Source organism: Pseudophryne corroboree, chromosome 1, assembly GCF_028390025.1.
Source record: "Pseudophryne corroboree isolate aPseCor3 chromosome 1, aPseCor3.hap2, whole genome shotgun sequence".
In the NCBI taxonomy this organism is placed as follows: domain Eukaryota; kingdom Metazoa; phylum Chordata; class Amphibia; order Anura; family Myobatrachidae; genus Pseudophryne; species Pseudophryne corroboree.
Window position 1 is genome coordinate 699483328 of NC_086444.1, and position 20308 is coordinate 699503635.

The 20308-nt window shown below is 46.9% G+C and overlaps 1 protein-coding gene across 5 annotated transcripts in view; it reads left to right on the forward strand.

Moving 5' to 3' along the window:
• Window positions 1-1493: 1493 nt before the first annotated feature.
• The window catches only part of HMG20B (high mobility group 20B), a 107867-nt gene continuing 89052 nt past the window's right edge, over window positions 1494-20308 (forward strand). Inside the window, exons 1-5 of one of the 5 annotated variants that reach the window (XM_063914829.1) lie at window positions 1494-1515; window positions 2081-2139; window positions 2235-2343; window positions 2521-2724; window positions 3475-3595. In XM_063914829.1, the coding sequence (XP_063770899.1) occupies window positions 2105-2139; window positions 2235-2343; window positions 2521-2724; window positions 3475-3595 (469 nt within the window). In that variant the 5' untranslated portion in view covers window positions 1494-1515; window positions 2081-2104. The other 4 variants (XM_063914830.1, XM_063914826.1, XM_063914827.1 and 1 more) reach the window with 4 other exon arrangements.

Here is a 20308-nt window from a genome sequence, read left to right on the forward strand (position 1 = left end):
TCGGACAGGGCGGAATTGAGGACTCGTCCTCAGTTTCTCCCCAAGGTGGTTTCAGCGTCTCACCTGAACCAACCTATTGGTGGTGCCTGCGGCTACTAGGGACTTGGAGGCCTCCAAGTTGCTAGACGTTGTCAGTGCCCTGAAAATATATGTTTCCAGGACGGCTGGAGTCAGGAAATCTGACTCGCTGTTTATCCTGTGTGCACCCAACAAGCTGGGTGCTCCTGCTTCTAAGCAGACTATTGCTCGTTGGATTGGTAGTACAATTCAGCTTGCACATTCTGTGGCAGGCCTGCCACAGCCAAAAATCTGTAAATGCCTACTCCACAAGGAAGGTGGGCTCATCTTGGGCGGCTGCCCGAGGGGTCTCGGCTTTACAACTTTGCCGAGCAGCTACTTGGTCAGGAGCAAGTACGTTTGTAAAATTCTACAAAATTGATATCCTGGCTGAGGAGGACCTGGAGTTCTCTCATTTGGTGCTGCAGAGTCATCCGCACTCTCCCGCCCGTTTGGGAGCTTTGGTATAATCCCCATGGTCCTTACGGAGTCCCCAGCATCCACTTAGGACGTTAGAGAAAATAAGAATTTACTTACCGATAATTCTATTTCTCATAGTCCGTAGTGGATGCTGGGCGCCCATCCCAAGTGCGGATTGTCTGCAATACTTGTACATAGTTATTGTTACAAAAATCGGGTTATTATTGTTGTGAGCCATCTTTCAGAGGCTCCTCTGTTATCATGCTGTTAACTGGGTTCAGATCACAGGTTATACGGTGTGATTGGTGTGGCTGGTATGAGTCTTACCCGGGATTCAAAATCCTTCCTTATTGTGTACGCTCGTCCGGGCACAGTATCCTAACTGAGGCTTGGAGGAGGGTCATAGGGGGAGGAGCCAGTGCACACCAGATAGTCCTAAAGCTTTCTTTAGATGTGCCCAGTCTCCTGCGGAGCCGCTATCCCCCATGGTCCTTACGGAGTCCCCAGCATCCACTACGGACTATGAGAAATAGAATTATCGGTAAGTAAATTCTTATTTTTGTAACAGCACCCACATACTTCCACCCCCCACAGCTGCAAATTGCTTTCGTAACACGCATTTTTTTTATTTTAACAGCACCCAGATACTCTTCAACTGTACCTTTTTGGCAGGTACAGTACCTTTTTTTATAGTCTATGACGATTTTTGACCCTCCAAAATTCCATTAAAAGTAAATGAAACGGGACGTGGCCACGCCCCCTTTCTTAATTTGTACCTATTTTTATGTGAAAAATATTAGAGGGTATGTACGCAACCCCTTACCCCAGTAGGGTTTTTTGTTTGTTTTTTTCCAGTTAAAATCCAATGACAGTACTTTTGGGTTCAACTATATTTGTTAACAGAAATCAGATACCGCCCCACTTGCTGGATACGCAGAACAACCGGCCCAATAACAAGCAGACGTCCATTAAAAATCAGCGAGAAGACGCATGCAGTTCGCTTTTTTACAGGTATTCACCCGGCCCGGCGACGGCAAGGTAACCGCACCCCCTTCCTTTTATACCAGAGGAGGGATCTCCTCCGGCCAGCCCTTCTGCCCAGCACAGTGACGCGTCCAAAAAGTCGCGCAGCTATGACGTTTCCAAATGGAACGTCAGCGCCGCGCGACTTTCGGTTGCGTCACGGTTGCGTCACTGTGCCGGGCTACAAGGAATTAGGGAATCTTGTTGGGCGTACCGCCTCATAAATAAAGCGTGGGGGGTTTCTAAGTAAAGGTTGGTGCGTTAAATATCCTTTAACTGGGGGAAGTAAAGTAAAGGGAATCTCTGCTGTGGGTGATACATTTTCACCTACAATCTAGTTATAGTACGTGCCTGGTATCTCAGAATACATTATCACTTCGTGATGAAACGATGATGTTGAATGGGATGTCATGCCAGGGAAAGTGTGCACTGCATAAGTTAACTATGGAATCTTTTTAATACTGTGAAGTTTTCCTTAGATATGTATAATATCCATGCCTCTGATAAAAAAAATATCTATTTTTTTTTTATTGTACTCTAATAAGTATTATGTTTGTTCTTTGTTCTTTTTGACAAAAAGTTGCACAACAAATATCCGTAGACCATGTCCCAAGCAACCAAGCATCTGACTGGCGTATTGTGAGTGTGCACTATGTAATTTACACTTCCAGCTTTATTTAAATCTTTTCAGTTGATAATTATAATGCAGAAATGTGGTCAATTCTTTATTTCAGACATTCTGTTGCCAAAACGCACAGTGGCAATTTTTTGGTTGCAGTCAAACAGGAGAAAGTTGAAGTACCAAGGACAAGTGGAGAGAAGAACACGGTCAGTGAGGAAGAGGTAAAATACTGTGGCTTTTCTAGAACTATTTTGCAATTACTATTGTTTAGGCTTAAAACCATAATAAATGTGCAGTAATAATTCTTTATGCATTGCTCTGACAATGGTACAAGTTAGTAAGGTAATGATGTATACAACTAAGCAGGTTCTAAAGTACTACTTTTTCTTTGAATGCAGCCAGTAAAGAAGAGAGGATGGCCCAAAGGAAAGAAAAGGAAAAAAATCCTACCAAATGGACCCAAAGCCCCTGTTACTGGTTATGTGCGGTTTCTGAATGAGCGCAGGGAGCAGATTCGGTCACAGCATCCTGATCTACCTTTCCCGGAAATAACCAAGATGTTGGGGGCCGAATGGAGCACTTTGCCAGCTCCTGAAAAGCAGGTCTTATAAATGTTTATTAAATCTATTCTGCAATAAATGTATAAAGTCAAAAAAGACAGTAAATGTATTGGGGCCCTCCTAACAGTGCTTGGCAGCGGCTGCAGCTAGAATTTACACATGTGGAAAGGTACACATCTAGTAGGGATATCACTGACAAATCATTGATCAGCCTTCTCAACTAAACCAAGTGTGGATACTTGCATGTAGGGAGCAGTAACCATGATAAAACAGGTCAGCAAGCCAAACTTATAAAGTTGTGTAATCTCCCAGAAAATAATCAAATCAAAATGTACCACAGCTTTACATTACACTGATTTATTTTGCTGGAAAAAAATAGCTATTAGACTTATTAGAATTGGTTCTTGTTTTTCTTATGGAAAAGAAAAGCTTCTTGGTACCAGGATATAAAGCAGTTGTTCAGAGATTTATTTTCCTGTTCACTGTATTACAGCAACCTTCAGCGATATGTATTGCATCTAATGACCATAAGTAGTATTACAGTATTGTCTGAACTATGCCAGCAGTACTACTGGTTGCACATTGTGCATTACAGTATGGCTGGTTTAAGTATTTACTTGGTGTTTGTTTTGATATGACATTGGTGATTTTGCACATCTCTTTGAACTCCAGACTGATTCATACAAATGTATAGAATTTTTGTAATTTCATGTCTTGGCTTGGAAGCTTGTAAAATGATGAACACGTATTTAAGAGACATACTGTAATTTTGAGTATAATATTTGAATTTAGAGGTATCTGGATGACGCAGAAAGGGACAAACAGCAGTACATGAAGGAGCTGAGAGAGTACCAGCAATCTGAGGCCTACAAGATGTGTGCAGAGAAGATACAGGAGAAAAAAATAAAAAAAGGTAAACCCTTACCGAAAATACCCTCTTCCTCTGTATGACTCATGATTGGGCAGATTCTGTACATAAATCATAATGTTTATGTATTGCATAACATTATGCAATAGATAATATACAATGTTATAGTTTCTTTCCCCAAGCGGTCCGCCTGCTGAACTCCTGAACATTGACTGACTAGACATACCTGTAACTCGCTTGTGTCCCTACGGTATTCCTATCTGTCTGACTTTACTGGGCCCACCCCCACCTGCTTATTTGTTACCTACTTGGCTGTTGTATAGCAAACCGAAGACAAATTCCTAGTATACGCAAGTATACCTGGCCAATAAAGCTGATTCTGATGTTATTACCTATACAGGCATTGTATTGGGGAAAATAGGCTGATTGATAGCCTTGTGCTGTAGTGAATGAATGTTAAAACACAAAACTTGCAGATTTGAAAGTAGTTATTAGCCTCAAATCGTATTCCGATTTATTAATAGCATATTAATATATTTATTTAAAAAAAAAAAATTTTTGGGAGCGAGATGAGCATGTACCTTTCTGCAAAGTCAGAAACGCTGTAAAAATGTTTCCTCTACACAGTTTAACAAATGTGTCCTCCCTCATCGTTGCTGCAGTCACGTTAAACTAGTCGCACCTAGTTGTGAGCGCATTTACTAATGTCGAGCATCTTTTTGTGCATTTTTCCCTTTGAAAATGCATCATCTTTACATTGCTATTAAAATAAGACACAAGCAGACTTGGCTAATTTTAAAATTTTAAGGAATTTTCAGGCGCTAATATGAATATGAGAAAAGATTGTGAACCGTGCTGTGTTAATGATAGCTGCTCAGATATAAAATAGATGCTTAGTTGAAAAAATGAGCGCTGATTAATAAAAGCATGGCACCTGTGCAAAAAAGGATTTTGTGTGGTTAAAACATAATGTTTACAGCTCCTTTTTGGAGCGGGTTTGAACAGTCAGGAGTGTGGTCTTGAAGATGTATCTGACCCTACCTTCTAGCGGAGGTGATGTTTTACAGTCTGTATGCCCGTCCGCGGCTCCACGTGTGTTGCCTTCTCACTTCTGCTGCGGAAGGCGGGGAACGCTGTGCTGGCGTGGAGCCTCTGATGTTTTGGCCGCCTCTCTCCCGCTGCGTCCAGAGGAGGATATGATGACGTGATCGGGCGGTCCCCTGCGGTCTCCGGGGGTGATGGTCCTTTCTCCTGGCTCTGTGTCACGTCTCCAACGTGTTTCGTGCATTCAATGCGCTTTTTCAAGGATGAATATAGATAGATAGAGATATAGATATATTTATACAAGTAAATATAATCACATTTAGAAGCACCCAATGTTATATTCCTTTAAAAAGGGAAAAAAACGTATGTAGAATGCAACCACACTTTTTTAATGTGATGAAAAGTCCAATGTCCAGACGTAAAAAGAAAGAGTAACTGTCATTATGGAAGCTTACCACAAATGGAAAAGTACCGTATAGCTGATGAATTGCGTGTAAGCAATCACTCACTCCTGTCTGGATGTAATCACCTCCCAGCTCTCTCTCTCTCCTGAGCCGGAGGTGTTTGAATAGCGGCTCCGTTCCTTCGCTATCTGACGGGCCCGTCACGTATTTAGTTTGCGGCAGCAGGTCTTTAGCCAGTGTAGTCAAACCATAGGCGGTGCCGCTGGAATGCAGAGGTGATGATTCCCTTTTGGTGGTCCGCGTCTCATGCAGGAGGGGTCGCTTGCCTCTAATAGTATAGGTGCGGGTGCCTCTGGACTTCCTTAGACTGAGCTGGATGATAGGAACAAACCTCAGCCAGTTTCGCACCTCAGGGTGCTTTTTCAAATTTAAAATTTTATGCAAAATAACTATATTCTGTGTTGGACTGTAGCTGTATCTGCATACGAAATACTACATTAGTGTTTTCCAGGAAAAAGGATGCTCTGAGCTGGCGGCTCTGTGTCCTGTGTGCTGCAAATCATTTACGTATGGAGGCTAGATGAGAGAGGATGCATTTGTATATGATTTTCTCTAACGTCCTAAGTGGATGCTGGGGACTCCGTAAGGACCATGGGGAATAGCAGCTCCGCAGGAGACTGGGCACAAAAGTAAAAGCTTTAGGACTACCTGGTGTGCACTGGCTCCTCCCCCTATGACCCTCCTCCAAGCCTCAGTTAGATTTTTGTGCCCGAACGAGAAGGGTGCACACTAGGTGGCTCTCCTGAGCTGCTTAGTGAAAAGTTTAGTTTTAGGTTTTTTATTTTCAGTGAGACCTGCTGGCAACAGGCTCACTGCACCGAGGGACTAAGGGGAGAAGAAGCGAACTCACCTGCGTGCAGAGTGGATTGGGCTTCTTAGGCTACTGGACATTAGCTCCAGAGGGACGATCACAGGCCCAGCCATGGATGGGTCCCAGAGCCGCGCCGCCGGCCCCCTTACAGAGCCAGAAGACTGAAGAGGTCCGGGAAATCGGCGGCAGAAGACGTCCTGTCTTCAATAAGGTAGCGCACAGCACCGCAGCTGTGCGCCATTGCTCTCAGCACACTTCACACTCCGGTCACTGAGGGTGCAGGGCGCTGGGGGGGGCGCCCTGAGACGCAATAAAAACACCTTAGATGGCTAAAAATACATCACATATAGCTCCTGGGCTATATGGATGCATTTAACCCCTGCCAGTTTTTCCTTAAAAAAGCGGGAGAAAGGCCGCCGAGAAGGGGGCGGAGCCTATCTTCTCAGCACACAAGCGCCATTTTCCCTCACAGCTCCGTTGGAGGGAAGCTCCCTGACTCTCCCCTGCAGTCCTGCACTACAGAAACAGGGTAAAACAAGAGAGGGGGGGCACTAAATTTGTCAGATTAATAATACAGCAGCTATATAAGGGAAAAACACTTATATAAGGTTATCCCTGTGTATATATATAGCGCTCTGGTGTGTGCTGGCAAACTCTCCTTCTGTCTCCCCAAAGGGCTAGTGGGGTCCTGTCCTCTATCAGAGCATTCCTGTGTGTGTGCTGTGTGTCGGTACGTTGTGTCGACATGTATGAGGAGGAAAATGGTATGGAGGCGGAGCAATTGCCTGTAATAGTGATGTCACCCCCTAGGGAGTCGACACCTGACTGGATGGTCGTATGGAAGGAATTACGTGATAGCGTCAGCACTTTACAAAAAACTGACGACATGAGACAGCCGGAAAAACAGTTAATACCTGTCCAGGCGTCTCAAACACCGTCAGGGGCTCTAAAGCGCCCGTTACCTCAGATGGTCGACACAGACCCAGACACGGACACTGACTCCAGTGTCGACGGTGAGGAAACAAACGTATTTTCCAGTAGGGCCACACGTTACATGATCACGGCAATGAAGGAGGTTTTGAACATTTCTGATACTACAAGTACCACAAAAAAGGGTATTATGTGGGGTGTGAAAAAACTACCCGTAGTTTTTCCTGAATCAGATGAATTAAATGAGGTGTGTGATGAAGCGTGGGTTTCCCCCGATAAAAAAAACTGCTAATTTCTAAAAAATTATTGGCATTATACCCTTTCCCGCCAGAGGTTAGGGCGCGTTGGGAAACACCCTTTAGGGTAGATAAGGCGCTCACACGCTTATCAAAACAAGTGGCGTTACCGTCTCCGGATACGGCCGCCCTCAAGGAGCCAGCTGATAGAAAGCTGGAAAATATCCTAAAAAGTATATACACACATACTGGTGTTATACTGAGACCAGCAATCGCCTCAGCCTGGATGTGCAGTGCTGGGGGGTGGCTTGGTCGGATTCCCTGACTGAAAATATTGATACCCTGGACAGGGACAGTATATTATTGACTATAGAGCATTTAAAGAATGCATTTCTATATATGCGAGATGCACAGAGGGATATTTGCACTCTGGCATCAAGAGTAAGTGCGCTGTCCATTTCTGCCAGAAGAGGGTTATGGACGCGACAGTGGTCAGGTGATGCGGATTCCAAACGGCATATGGAAGTATTGCCGTATAAAGGGGAGGAGTTATTTGGGGTCGGTCTATCGGACCTTGTGGCCACGGCAACGGCTGGGAAATCCACCTTTTTACCCCAGGTCACCTCTCAGCAGAAAAAGACACCGTCTTTTCAGGCTCAGTCCTTTCGTCCCCATAAGGGCAAGCGGGCAAAAGGCCACTCATATCTGCCCCGGGGCAGAGGAAGGGGAAAAAGACTGCAGCAGGCAGCCTCTTCCCAGGAACAGAAGCCCTCCCCCGCTTCTGCCAAGTCCTCAGCATGACGCTGGGGCCTTACAAGCGGACTCAGGTACGGTGGGGGGTCGTCTCAAGGATTTCAGCGCGCAGTGGGCTCACTCGCAAGTGGACCCCTGGATCCTGCAGGTAGTATCTCAGGGGTACAAATTGGAATTCGAGACGTCTCCCCCCTCGCCGGTTCCTGAAGTCTGCTTTACCAACGTCTCCCTCCGACAGGGAGGCGGTATTGGAAGCCATTCACAAGCTGTATTCCCAGCAGGTGATAATCAAGGTACCCCTCCTACAACAGGGAAAGGGGTATTATTCCACGCTGTTTGTGGTACCGAAGCCGGACGGCTCGATGAGACCTATTTTAAATCTGAAATCCTTGAACACTTACATACAAAGGTTCAAATTCAAGATGGAGTCACTCAGAGCAGTGATAGCGAACCTGGAAGAAGGGGACTATATGGTGTCTCTGGACATCAAGGATGCTTACCTCCATGTCCCAATTTGCCCTTCTCACCAAGGGTACCTCAGGTTTGTGGTACAGAACTGTCACTATCAGTTTCAGACGCTGCCGTTTGGATTGTCCACGGCACCCCGGGTCTTTACCAAGGTAATGGCCGAAATGATGATTCTTCTTCGAAGAAAAGGCGTCTTAATTATCCCTTACTTGGACGATCTCCTGATAAGGGCAAGGTCCAGGGAACAGTTAGAGGTCGGTGTAGCACTATCTCAAGTAGTGCTACGACAGCACGGGTGGATTCTAAATATTCCAAAATTGCAGCTGATTCCGACGACACGTCTGCTGTTCCTAGGGATGATTCTGGACACAGTCCAGAAAAAGGTGTTTCTCCCGGAGGAGAAAGCCAGGGAGTTATCCGAGCTAGTCAGGAACCTCCTAAAACCAGGCCAAGTGTCAGTGCATCAATGCACAAGGGTCCTGGGAAAAATGGTGGCTTCTTACGAAGCGATTCCATTCGGCAGATTCCACGCAAGAACTTTTCAGTGGGATCTGCTGGACAAATGGTCCGGATCGCATCTTCAGATGCATCAGCGGATAACCCTGTCTCCAAGGACAAGGGTGTCTCTCCTGTGGTGGTTGCAGAGTGCTCATCTTCTAGAGGGCCGCAGATTCGGCATTCAGGACTGGGTCCTGGTGACCACGGATGCCAGCCTGAGAGGCTGGGGAGCAGTCACACAGGGAAGAAATTTCCAGGGCTTGTGGTCAAGCCTGGAGACATCACTTCACATAAATATCCTGGAGCTAAGAGCCATCTACAATGCTCTGAGCCTAGCAAGACCTCTGCTTCAAGGTCAGCCGGTGCTGATCCAGTCGGACAACATCACGGCAGTCGCCCACGTAAACAGACAGGGCGGCACAAGAAGCAGGAGGGCAATGACAGAAGTTGCAAGGATTCTTCGCTGGGCAGAAAATCATGTGATAGCACTGTCAGCAGTGTTCATTCCGGGTGTGGACAACTGGGAAGCAGACTTCCTCAGCAGACACGACCTCCACCCGGGGGAGTGGGGACTTCACCCAGAAGTCTTCCACATGATTGTGAACCATTGGGAAAAACCAAAGGTGGACATGATGGCGTCCCGCCTCAACAAAAAACTAGACAGATATTGCGCCAGGTCAAGGGACCCTCAGGCAATAGCTGTGGACGCTCTGGTAACACCATGGGTGTACCAGTCAGTGTATGTGTTCCCTCCTCTGCCTCTCATACCCAAGGTACTGAGGATCATAAGAAGGAGAGGAGTAAGGACTATACTCGTGGCTCCGGATTGGCCAAGAAGGACTTGGTACCCGGAACTTCAAGAGATGCTCACAGAGGACCCGTGGCCTCTACCTCTAAGAAAGGACCTGCTCCAGCAGGGACCCTGTCTCTTCCAAGACTTACCGCGGCTGCGTTTGACGGCATGGCGGTTGAACGCAGGATCCTGAAGGAAAAAGGCATTCCGGATGAAGTCATCCCTACCCTGATCAAAGCCAGGAAGGATGTAACCGTACAACATTATCACCGTATTTGGCGTAAATATGTTGCGTGGTGCGAGGCCAGGAAGGCCCCTACAGAGGAATTTCAACTGGGTCGTTTCCTGCATTTCCTACAAACAGGACTGTCTATGGGCCTAAAATTAGAGTCCATTAAGGTTCAGATTTCGGCCCTGTCGATTTTCTTCCAAAAAGAACTGGCTTCAGTTCCTGAAGTACAGACGTTTGTCAAGGGGGTACTGCATATACAACCTCCTTTTGTGCCTCCAGTGGCACCTTGGGATCTAAATGTAGTTTTGGGATTCCTAAAATCACATTGGTTTGAACCACTTTCCACTGTGGACTTAAAATATCTCACATGGAAGGTGGTAATGCTGGTAGCCCTGGCTTCAGCCAGGCGTGTCTCAGAATTGGCGGCTTTATCCTATAAAAGCCCTTACCTAATTTTTCATACGGACAGGGCAGAATTGAGGACTCGTCCTCAATTTCTCCCTAAGGTGGTTTCAGCATTTCACTTGAAACAGCCTATTGTGGTGCCTGCGGCTACTAGGGACTTGGAGGACTCCAAGTTGCTGGACGTAGTCAGGGCCCTGAAAATATATGTTTCCAGGACGGCTGGAGTCAGAAAATCTGACTCGCTATTTATCCTGTATGCACCCATCAAGCTGGGTGCTCCTGCTTCTAAGCAGACTATTGCTCGCTGGATTTGTAGTACAATTCAGCTTGCACATTCTGTGGCAGGCCTGCCACAGCCAAAATCTGTAAATGCCCATTCCACAAGGAAGGTGGGGTCATCTTGGGCGGCTGCCCGAGGGGTCTCGGCTTTACAACTTTGCCGAGCAGCTACTTGGTCAGGGGCAAACACGTTTGCTAAATTCTACAAATTTGATACCCTGGCTGAGGAGGACCTGGAGTTCTCTCATTCGGTGCTGCAGAGTCATCCGCACTCTCCCGCCCGTTTGGGAGCTTTGGTATAATCCCCATGGTCCTTACGGAGTCCCCAGCATCCACTTAGGACGTTAGAGAAAATAAGAATTTACTTACCGATAATTCTATTTCTCATAGTCCGTAGTGGATGCTGGGCGCCCATCCCAAGTGCGGATTGTCTGCAATACTTGTACATAGTTATTGTTACAAAAATCGGGTTATTATTGTTGTGAGCCATCTTTTCAGAGGCTCCTCTGTTATCATGCTGTTAACTGGGTTCAGATCACAGGTTGTACGGTGTGATTGGTGTGGCTGGTATGAGTCTTACCCGGGATTCAATATCCTTCCCTATTGTGTACGCTCGTCCGGGCACAGTATCCTAACTGAGGCTTGGAGGAGGGTCATAGGGGGAGGAGCCAGTGCACACCAGGTAGTCCTAAAGCTTTTACTTTTGTGCCCAGTCTCCTGCGGAGCCGCTATTCCCCATGGTCCTTACGGAGTCCCCAGCATCCACTACGGACTATGAGAAATAGAATTATCGGTAAGTAAATTCTTATTTTAATGATCTTGCTCCACAATATTAAATCTTGAACTTGCATTTCTCTGGCTGGGTCCACAGGATTATCCACAGGATAACATTGGGATATTGTCGAGCGACAGCGAAAATGGCACCAACACGGTCACGAGCTTTCTGGCCTCCCAGGATGCATTGGGGCCTCCACTATATAGTCCCGCCCACTGACTCAGTCAGATCAGTTTTTTGCTTGGTGCGGCAGGAAGCCGCATGGTCACAGGGCTGCTGTGAAAGCAGCCTCAAGTTTTCATTACTTCATTTTTATAGACTTACTGTTTTTGTTTGAGCGACTTCTCTTAACAGCGTCTTAAACGTGTATTAGAAAGAGTCGCTCCAACAACTCCCAACCGGGTCGCAACAACGCTTACCTTCGCGGTACAGTGCTGTCTCGACGGGCGTCTGTGTCAGATGTTCTAGCAGGTCCAGCAGACGTTACCAGGCTGTGGCCGGAGCATGGGGAGACAGTGAGTATATGGACTTCCTCTTACTAGAGGGGTCATGACACAGCTACGCTGATTTGGTGGAGACTACAAACAGCGTGTTGATGCGCCGAACATCTCGAGTGTGACAGCGCTACGCTCCGGGGATCATAGGCGCCAGGACTAGGTGAGGCCGCGATCCTGGGAGTTTAAGTCAACAGGGGGTTTCAGACGCTCTCCTGGCCGTCCCTCCTCCGAGTTCATGGCCAGTTCCCGCGGGTCTCTCGTTTCATGAACTGAATGACCTCACTTCCGGCTCAGACGCTACCACGAGGGTACTCGGTCGCAGCTTAGACGCTGCGGTTGTGTACACTGGATATAAACCCGCCCAGACCGAGTCGCAGGCCTTTAGTGTCTGCATGCACGTGGAGTCGCTCAGCGTCCGTGTCCGTTGGTGAGCGTCCGTGTCCGTTATCAGTTACCAAGAGCGGCAGTGTACACCAGTAGCGTCTGAATCCACTCAGCGTCTTTCGAGCGTCTTTGCTTGGATATGGAAGTGTGGTGAGTCTCCCTGTATCCCGCTCCCTGGAGGCAGGGTATACAGTACTAAAAATTCCTTCTACTTAGTGTGCACTGTTAATTTTTAGTACCTATTGCATATGAGACCTGTATATTACTGTGTTTTCTGCATGTTATGTTGAAAAAGAACCAGTTAAACAGAAGTACAAATTTCCTACTTATGTATAAGTTATTATGGAGGTTGTATTCTCATATGACAATGTCTAATGCTTTAACATGTGACTGACTGCTAGTATGTGTGCTGACTTTTCTGTGTAATGTCAGTCCTGTTCTGACCCTCAAATCAGGTGCACTGTGGTCAGATTGATTTCACCTCTATATACTGATTATAGGGTGTGGTTCAGTCACAAAATTGTGTAGTCAATATCAGAAAAAATGTCTGTGAGCGGCAAAAGTGATGAGAATTTGTCAAGCACTCCTACAGCCCTAACATGCTTATCTTGTAAGTCAGGGGTAATTGATATGATTCAATTGGTCACTTATGAGGATTTTTGTGTGCAAACTGTTTCGCTTTTCAGCGAAGTAAAAAACAGGAGTTAGTTCAACCTCCAGTAGAGCCACCATGGAATATGTTCGCAAAGACTCTGTCTTCAATAGCGGACAGGTTAGCTCCAGTAGCACCACCTCAGGGGTTAGGTTACACTATGAACCCATACATGCAGCTCCCTTCCTATGGTTTGGTTCCAGTAGCCTCTACAAGCAACCAAGGGGTAGGTAAGACTAAGACAGATACGTCTGTATGGCAGACTACACAAGAGGATACATCGGATGATGATGCGGAAACAATAGATTCAACTCCGTATGATGATCAGTCGCAGAGCTTTAGTTCAGATGATGTAGCTGAACTCATTAATGCAGTAAAGGCTGTGCTTTCTCTAGAAGAACCAGCCAAGACAGCGTTAAAAGCAAAAGCACCTGTATTCAAACGAACAAAGTCAGTGAAAGCTGAATTTCCAGCGTCAGAGGAGTTGACGGAAATGATGGATGAGTCTTGGGCAGCGCCCGGTAAAAAGTATAAGATTCCTAGGAGATGGGATTCTTATTATCCATTTCCTGCTGGAGATTGTTCGAAGAGAGAAGTTCCTCCAAAAGTAGATGCACATGTTCTGCGACTCATGCACTAATCTGCTTTGCCACTGTCATCTACCTCTTTGAATGATGTCACAGACAGGAGGGTAGAGAGCCTATTGAAAAATATTTTTTCTCTTGTGGGTGCAGTGGTAAGACCTGCTATGGCTTCGGCCTGGGTAGCAAAGGCAATGGGCGAATGGATAGAGGAACTAGAGAATGACATCCCCTCTCCTACTAGGGAGCAAGAGGATCGTCTTTGCCGTTTAAGACAATCTGCCCAGTATTTAGAAGAAGCAGCCATTGATGTAGGCACTGTTGCTTCTAAAGCTTCAGCCCTGGCAGTAGTCGCTCGCAGAGCAGTCTGGCTACGGACCTGGAAGGCAGATGCGGAGTCCAAGAAGGAATTGGAAGCATTGCCTTTCATGGGTAATATATTATTTGGAAAACCTTTATCGGATATCCTAGAGTCAGAGGCTGAATCGAAGGAGGTCAGATTTCCGGCTACCTACAACCCTAAGTCCAAGGGTTTAAAATTTCGCTCATTTCGCTGGCAAAGCAAAGCGAAAGGTAAAGAGGAGCCTAAACAACCCCAGTTTAAATCCAGGGGTAAGAAGCAGTGGGCTAGCAAAAAGCCAGCTTCCAAACCTGAACAAAAGCCCTCAGCCTGAAGAGACGGGCCTCCGCCTGGAGGATTCCAGGGTTGGGGGCCGACTCCTGCAATTTGCACACACATGGCAACAGTCAACAACAGATGCCTGGGTGCAGAAGGTAGTATCTCAGGGGTATGGGTTCCCATTCAGGAGGCAGCCTCCTCAAAGATTTTTTTGCACCAGCCCGTCTCGTATAGAGTCGAAGGCCAATGCCCTGCAAGAAGCAGTCCAAAAATTACTGCAGTCAGGTGTGATTGTCCCAGTACCTCCATCACAAAAGGGACAGGGGTATTACTCCAATCTGTTTCTAATCCAGAAACCAAATGGGTCATATCGACCAATTCTAAATCTGAAGATGTTGAACAATTACATATGGATCCCGAAGTTCCACATGGAGACGTTACGCTCCATAATGTTGGCTATGGAACCGGGAGACTATATGGTATCTCTGGATGTGCGGGATGCTTACCTACATGTGCCTATAGCACTATCACATCAGTGTTACCTCAGGTTTGCCATCCTCAAGGAACACTTCCAGTTCCAAGCTCTACCCTTCGGGCTAGCTACAGCACCCAGGGTGTTTACCAAGATCATGGTGGTTATGGCAGCTTGTCTGCGCAAACAAGGGATAAGGATATTCCAATACCTAGACGACCTATTAATATTAGCACAGTCGCAAGATTTACTGTTGAGCCATCTCCAACAGACGATAGTTTGTTTACAGAGACACGGGTGGCTCATAAATTGGGAGAAGTCGTCCCTGAATCCATCACAGCGGATGGTTCATTTGGGAGCCATATTGGATTCAGACCTACAGAGAGTTCTCTTACCAGAGAAGAAAATAGTCAAGGTGCAGGTCATGGCTCAGAAAGCGTTGCAAGCCCAGACAATGTCAGTCCATGCAGCAATGCGACTGTTGGGTCTGATGGTATCAACGTTCGACATGGTGGAATATGCGCAATTCCACTCCAGACCATTGCAGCATCTCATTTTGACAAAATGGAACGGAAATCATCAAACAATAAAGAAGCAGATGATAAAGATTCCAGTAAATGTAAAAAGGTCTCTAGCATGGTGGCTACAGACAGACCATTTAAACAAGGGGAGACCCTTTTGGATAAAAGAGTGGCAAGTCCTGACGACAGATGCCAGCCTGCAAGGTTGGGGGGCGGTACTCGGAAGCCTATGGTTCCAGGGAAAATGGACCGCAAGGGAAAGTCGCCTGCCGATAAATCTGTTAGAAATAAGAGCCATTTACTTGGCCCTAGTTCAGGCAAAGGACAATCTACAAGGAAGACCAGTCCAGATCCGCTCAGACAATGCGACGGCAGTAGCATACCTAAATCATCAAGGAGGGACTCACAGCAAGAGTCTGATGGAGGAAGTAACTCCCATTCTAAAGTGGGCAGAACTCCATCTCCCGGCATTGTCCGCAGTATTTGTCCCGGGTGTACTAAATTGGGAAGCGGATTTTCTCAGTCGGCACACCATTCAGGAAACCGAATGGGCACTACACCCAGAAGTGTTTCAGACACTGGTGAACAGATGGGGTCTACCGGAGATAGACCTTATGGCGTCTCGTCTAAACAACAAAGTTCCGAGGTACGGATCAAGAACAAGGGACCCAGGAGCAGTCCTGGTAGACGCACTGTCAGTAGAATGGAGGTTTCAGCTGGCATATCTGTTCCCTCCAATATCTCTGTTACCCAGAGTAGTGAGAAAGATAAAACAGGCAAAAGGAGCAATCATTCTAATAGCTCCAGCTTGGCCAAGAAGGCATTGGTACACAGATCTGTGGAGAATGTCCGTGGAAGCACCGATACTGCTCCCTCAACGTCCAGATCTGTTAATGCAGGGCCCTTGTTGTCACAGTCATCTGGATCGCCTGTCTTTGACGGCGTGGCTGTTGAAACCTGTATCTTAGAGGCTAAAGGATTTTCAAAGCAAGTAATCCAAACCATGCTTAGAGCAAGAAAGCCTTCTTCGGCCCGTGTATATCATAGAATATGGCAAGCCTATATTCATTGGTGTTCTGGAAAAAATTACAATCCAAGAGCCTTTAAAGTAGCTAGAATTTTGGATTTTCTGCAGGCAGGATTGGATAAGGGGTTGAAGGTTGCTTCCTTGAGGGTGCAAGTCTCAGCGTTGACTGTATGGTTTCAGCAGAAGATTGCTGACCTACAGGATGTACGTACTTTTTTCCAAGGAGTAGTACATATTCAACCTCCATTTGTTCCTCCTGCAGCTCCCTGGGATCTGAATTTAGTTCTTAAATTTCTCCAGGGTCCTTTGTTTGAACCACTTGAGAGAGCAGATCTTAAGTGGTTAACGGTTAAAGTTCTTTTTTTACTGGCAATGGCGTCAGCCAGAAGAGTGTCAGATTTAGGAGCATTATCATGTAAGTCTCCTTTCCTAAGTTTTTTTCCAGACAGAGCAGTTCTCAGAACGAGATCTAGTTATCTTCCAAAGGTGGTGTCAAAGTTTCACCTGAATGAAGAGATTGTAGTCCCAGCTTTTCAGGTATCGGGACTATCTGCGGGAGAAGCGTCACTGGACGTGGTCCGGTCTTTAAAAATCTACATAGATCGTACTAGTGCCATCAGGAAAACAGATTCCCTCTTCATCCTCTACGGATTCCATAGGAGAGGTTGGCCTGCTAGTAAACAGACGCTGGCGAGATGGCTCCGAATGGTAATATCTGAAGCTTATTCTCATGCAGATCTCCCTATTCCGGCTAATGTCTCTGCTCACTCTACACGTAAGGTAGGTCCTTCATGGGCAGCACAACAGGGTGCATCAGCAGAACAGATATGTAGGGCAGCCACATGGTCTTCCATAAACACATTCATCAGACATTATGCCTTGGATACTTTTGCCTCCCATGACGCAGACTTCGGGCGAAAGGTCCTCCTGTGCAATCAGGAGCGTCCCCACCACTAAAATGGCTTTGGGAATCCCAATGTTATCCTGTGGATAATCCTGTGGACCCAGCCAGAGAAATGAACGTTATGGTAAGAACTTGCCGTTGATAACGTGATTTCTCTTATGTCCACAGGTATCCACAGGGATCCCACCCGGACGCATCTGATTTGAGGATCTAGACAAACACTAAAAACCTCTTCCTTCTTGTAAGGAAGGGTGTGCATGTGTGTTCTTATCGCCTGTACAGGTCTCTACCTAATGTTCCTGCCTATAATCGCTGTGGAAAGAACTGATCTGACTGAGTCAGTGAGCGGGACTATATAGTGGAGGCCCCAATGCATCCTGGGAGGCCAGAAAGCTCGTGACCGTGTTGGTGCCATTTTCGCTGTCGCTCGACAATATCCTAATGTTATCCTGTGGATACCTGTGGACATAAGAGAAATCACGTTATCAACGGTAAGTTCTTACCATAACGTTCATATTTCTCATACGTCCTAGAGGATGCTGGGGTCCGCTTCATGACCATGGGGTATACACGGTTCCGCAAGATCCATGGGCACTCTTAAGACTTTTCAATGGGTGTGAACTGGCTCCTCCCTCTATACCCCTCCTCCAAACCTCAGTTTTAGAAATGTGCCAAGGCAGACTGGATGCACTCCAGAGGAGCTCTACTGAGTTTCTCTGAAAAGACTTATGTTAGGTTTTTTATTTTCAGGGAGAACTGCTGGCAACAGTCTCCCTGCTTCGTGGGACTGAGGGGGCAGAAGTAGGAACCAACTTCCTAAAGAGTTTCATGGCTCTGCTTCTGGCTGACAGGACATCATTAGCTCCTGAAGGGTACTGAACACTAGCCGTGTCTAGATGCTCACTCCCACAGCGTGCCGTCACCCCCCTCACAGAGCCAGAAGTCAGAAGACAGGTGAGTGTAAGAAGATAGATCTTCAATCAAGTAAAGTGACAGCTGAGGTACCGCGCTGCTGGTGGGAGCGCAGCGCGCCATTGCTGCCCACACACACACAGGCACTGCAGGGTGCAGGGCACGGGAGGGGGGGCACCCTGGGCACCAGAATACCTAAATAAACTGGCTAAAAGGGGGCATAAGATGCCCAGGCACAGCCCTACCCCCGCCAGTATAAATATTATGTAAAATCTCTGAGGTAAAAACGCGCCATTGTGGGGGCGGAGCTTCTTCCTCAGGCAGCCAGCACACTGCTCAGTACCATTTTCTCTCTCTCCTCAGGCTGCAGAGACATCGCTGGTCCTCCTCTGCTTCTGACTACAAGTATCAGGGTGCAAAACAGGTGGGGGCATAAGCGAATTTGGTGCTTTACAAGTGTGTTTACTGTGTAAAACAGCGCTGCATGTCAGTGGGCATTTTGTGTTCACAGGCATTAGACACTGGCGCTGGGGTTGTGAACTGGCTGCTCCTAAACTGTGTCCCTCTGACAGATTTTACTGTGGGTCTGTCCCCTATAAGTCCCAGTGTGTCTGTGTGTTGTGCACGTGTGTAAGACATGTCTGAGGCAGGGAGTTCTTCCCCGGAGGAAGCCATTTTAGGGACACAGTCTTAGAATGTGGTGGCGCTGCCGACACTCCAAGAGCCTGCTTGGGTGAAAGAAATATGTGATAGTATGCATCATATCAATAGGAGCTTAGATAAGTCTGAATCTCATGCAGAATGCTGGAGAAAATCTGTGGAAGATGTGATATTTCAGGGTTCTGTTCTTCCATCCGCAGGCGACCGCTCTGGGTCACATAAGAGACCGTTTGCAAATATTGTGAATACTGATACCGACGCGGACACTAATTCCTGTGTCGACGATAGTGACTCCAGGGAAATAGATCATAAATTGGCAAAAAATATACAATATATGATTGTGGCTATAAGGGAGGTTCTGGAAGTCACAGAAGCCACTCCTGTACCTCAGGAGAAGGCCTATTTCTATAAAGAAAAGAAATCTAAGGTCACGTTCCCTCCGTCCCACGAGCTGAATACTCTCTTTGAAGGGGTGTGGGTGAATCCCGAAAATAAATTTTGTGTTCCCAAGAGGATTCAGATAGCTTATACTTTCCCTGTGGAGGACAGAAAAAAATGGGAGTCATCCCCTGTGTTAGACAGTGCACTGTCCAGGTTGACAAAGAAGGTAATTCTCCCTGCACCTGGCACGGCTTCACTAAAGGAGCTGGCAGACCGCAAAATGGAGACTACATGGAAATCCATTTATGTTGCCAATGGTACGCTACTCCTGCCCATAATTGCTTGCGCGTGGGTGACTCGCGCTTTTGAAAAATGGTCAGAAAGCCTGTCATCGGAAATTGACACGATTGATAAAGATGAGATACTCCTTAAGTTAGGGAATATCAAAGATGCTGCCGCATACATGCTAGAGGCGATGAAAGATATTGGACTCTTGGGGTCAACAGCCGCTACCATGGCAGTATCGGCTCGGCGGGCGTTGTGGATTCGCCAGTGGAACGCGGATGCAGATTCCAAACAGAATATGGAGGCTCTCCCATACAAAGGTGAGGCCTTATTTGGTGATGGACTAGATGCGTTAGTCTCGGCGGCTACCGCAGGTAAGTCGACTTTTTGGCCGCTTGCTCCTGCACCAGCAAAAAAGACATATCACTCCCACATGCAGTCCTTTCGGCACAATAAATACAAAAAGGCAAAAGGTTCCCCCTTCTTTGCAGGTAGGGGAAAGGGAAAAGTCCACAGCGGCTTCAGGATCCCAGGAGCAGAAGTCAACTCCTACTTCTGCCAAATCTACAGCATGACGCTGGGGCTCGCTTGCGGGAGACCGCTCGGGTGGGGGCATGTCTCAAACTGTTCAGCCAAGGTTGGATTCAGTCTGGCCTGGACCTCTGGGTTTTGCAGATAGTATCCCAGGGGTACAAGCTGGAGTTTCAAGACGTTCCCCCATTCCGATTTTTCAAATCGACCTTGCCAGCTTCTCTTCCAGAACGAGAGGCAGTAACAGCGGCTATTCAAAAATTGTCGGGATCAGGTCATGGTCCTGGTACCTTTGTCACAACAAGGGGAGGGGTTTTATTCAAGCCTCTTTGTAGTTCCGAAGCCAGACGGCTCGGTCAGACCGATCCTAAACCTAAAAATCTGAATCTCTACTTGAAACGGTTCAAGTTCAAGATGGAATCACTGAGGGCAGTGATTTCCAGTATGGAGAAGGGGGATTACATGGTGTCAGTAGACATAAAGGATGCTTACCTGCATGTTCCCATTTATCCTCTTCACCAGGCTTATCTGAGATTCGCGGTTCAGGATTGCCATTACCAGTTCCAGACGTTGCCTTTCGGTCTATCCATGGCGCCGAGGGTATTCACCAAAGTGATGGCAGAGATGATGGTCCTCCTTCGTCA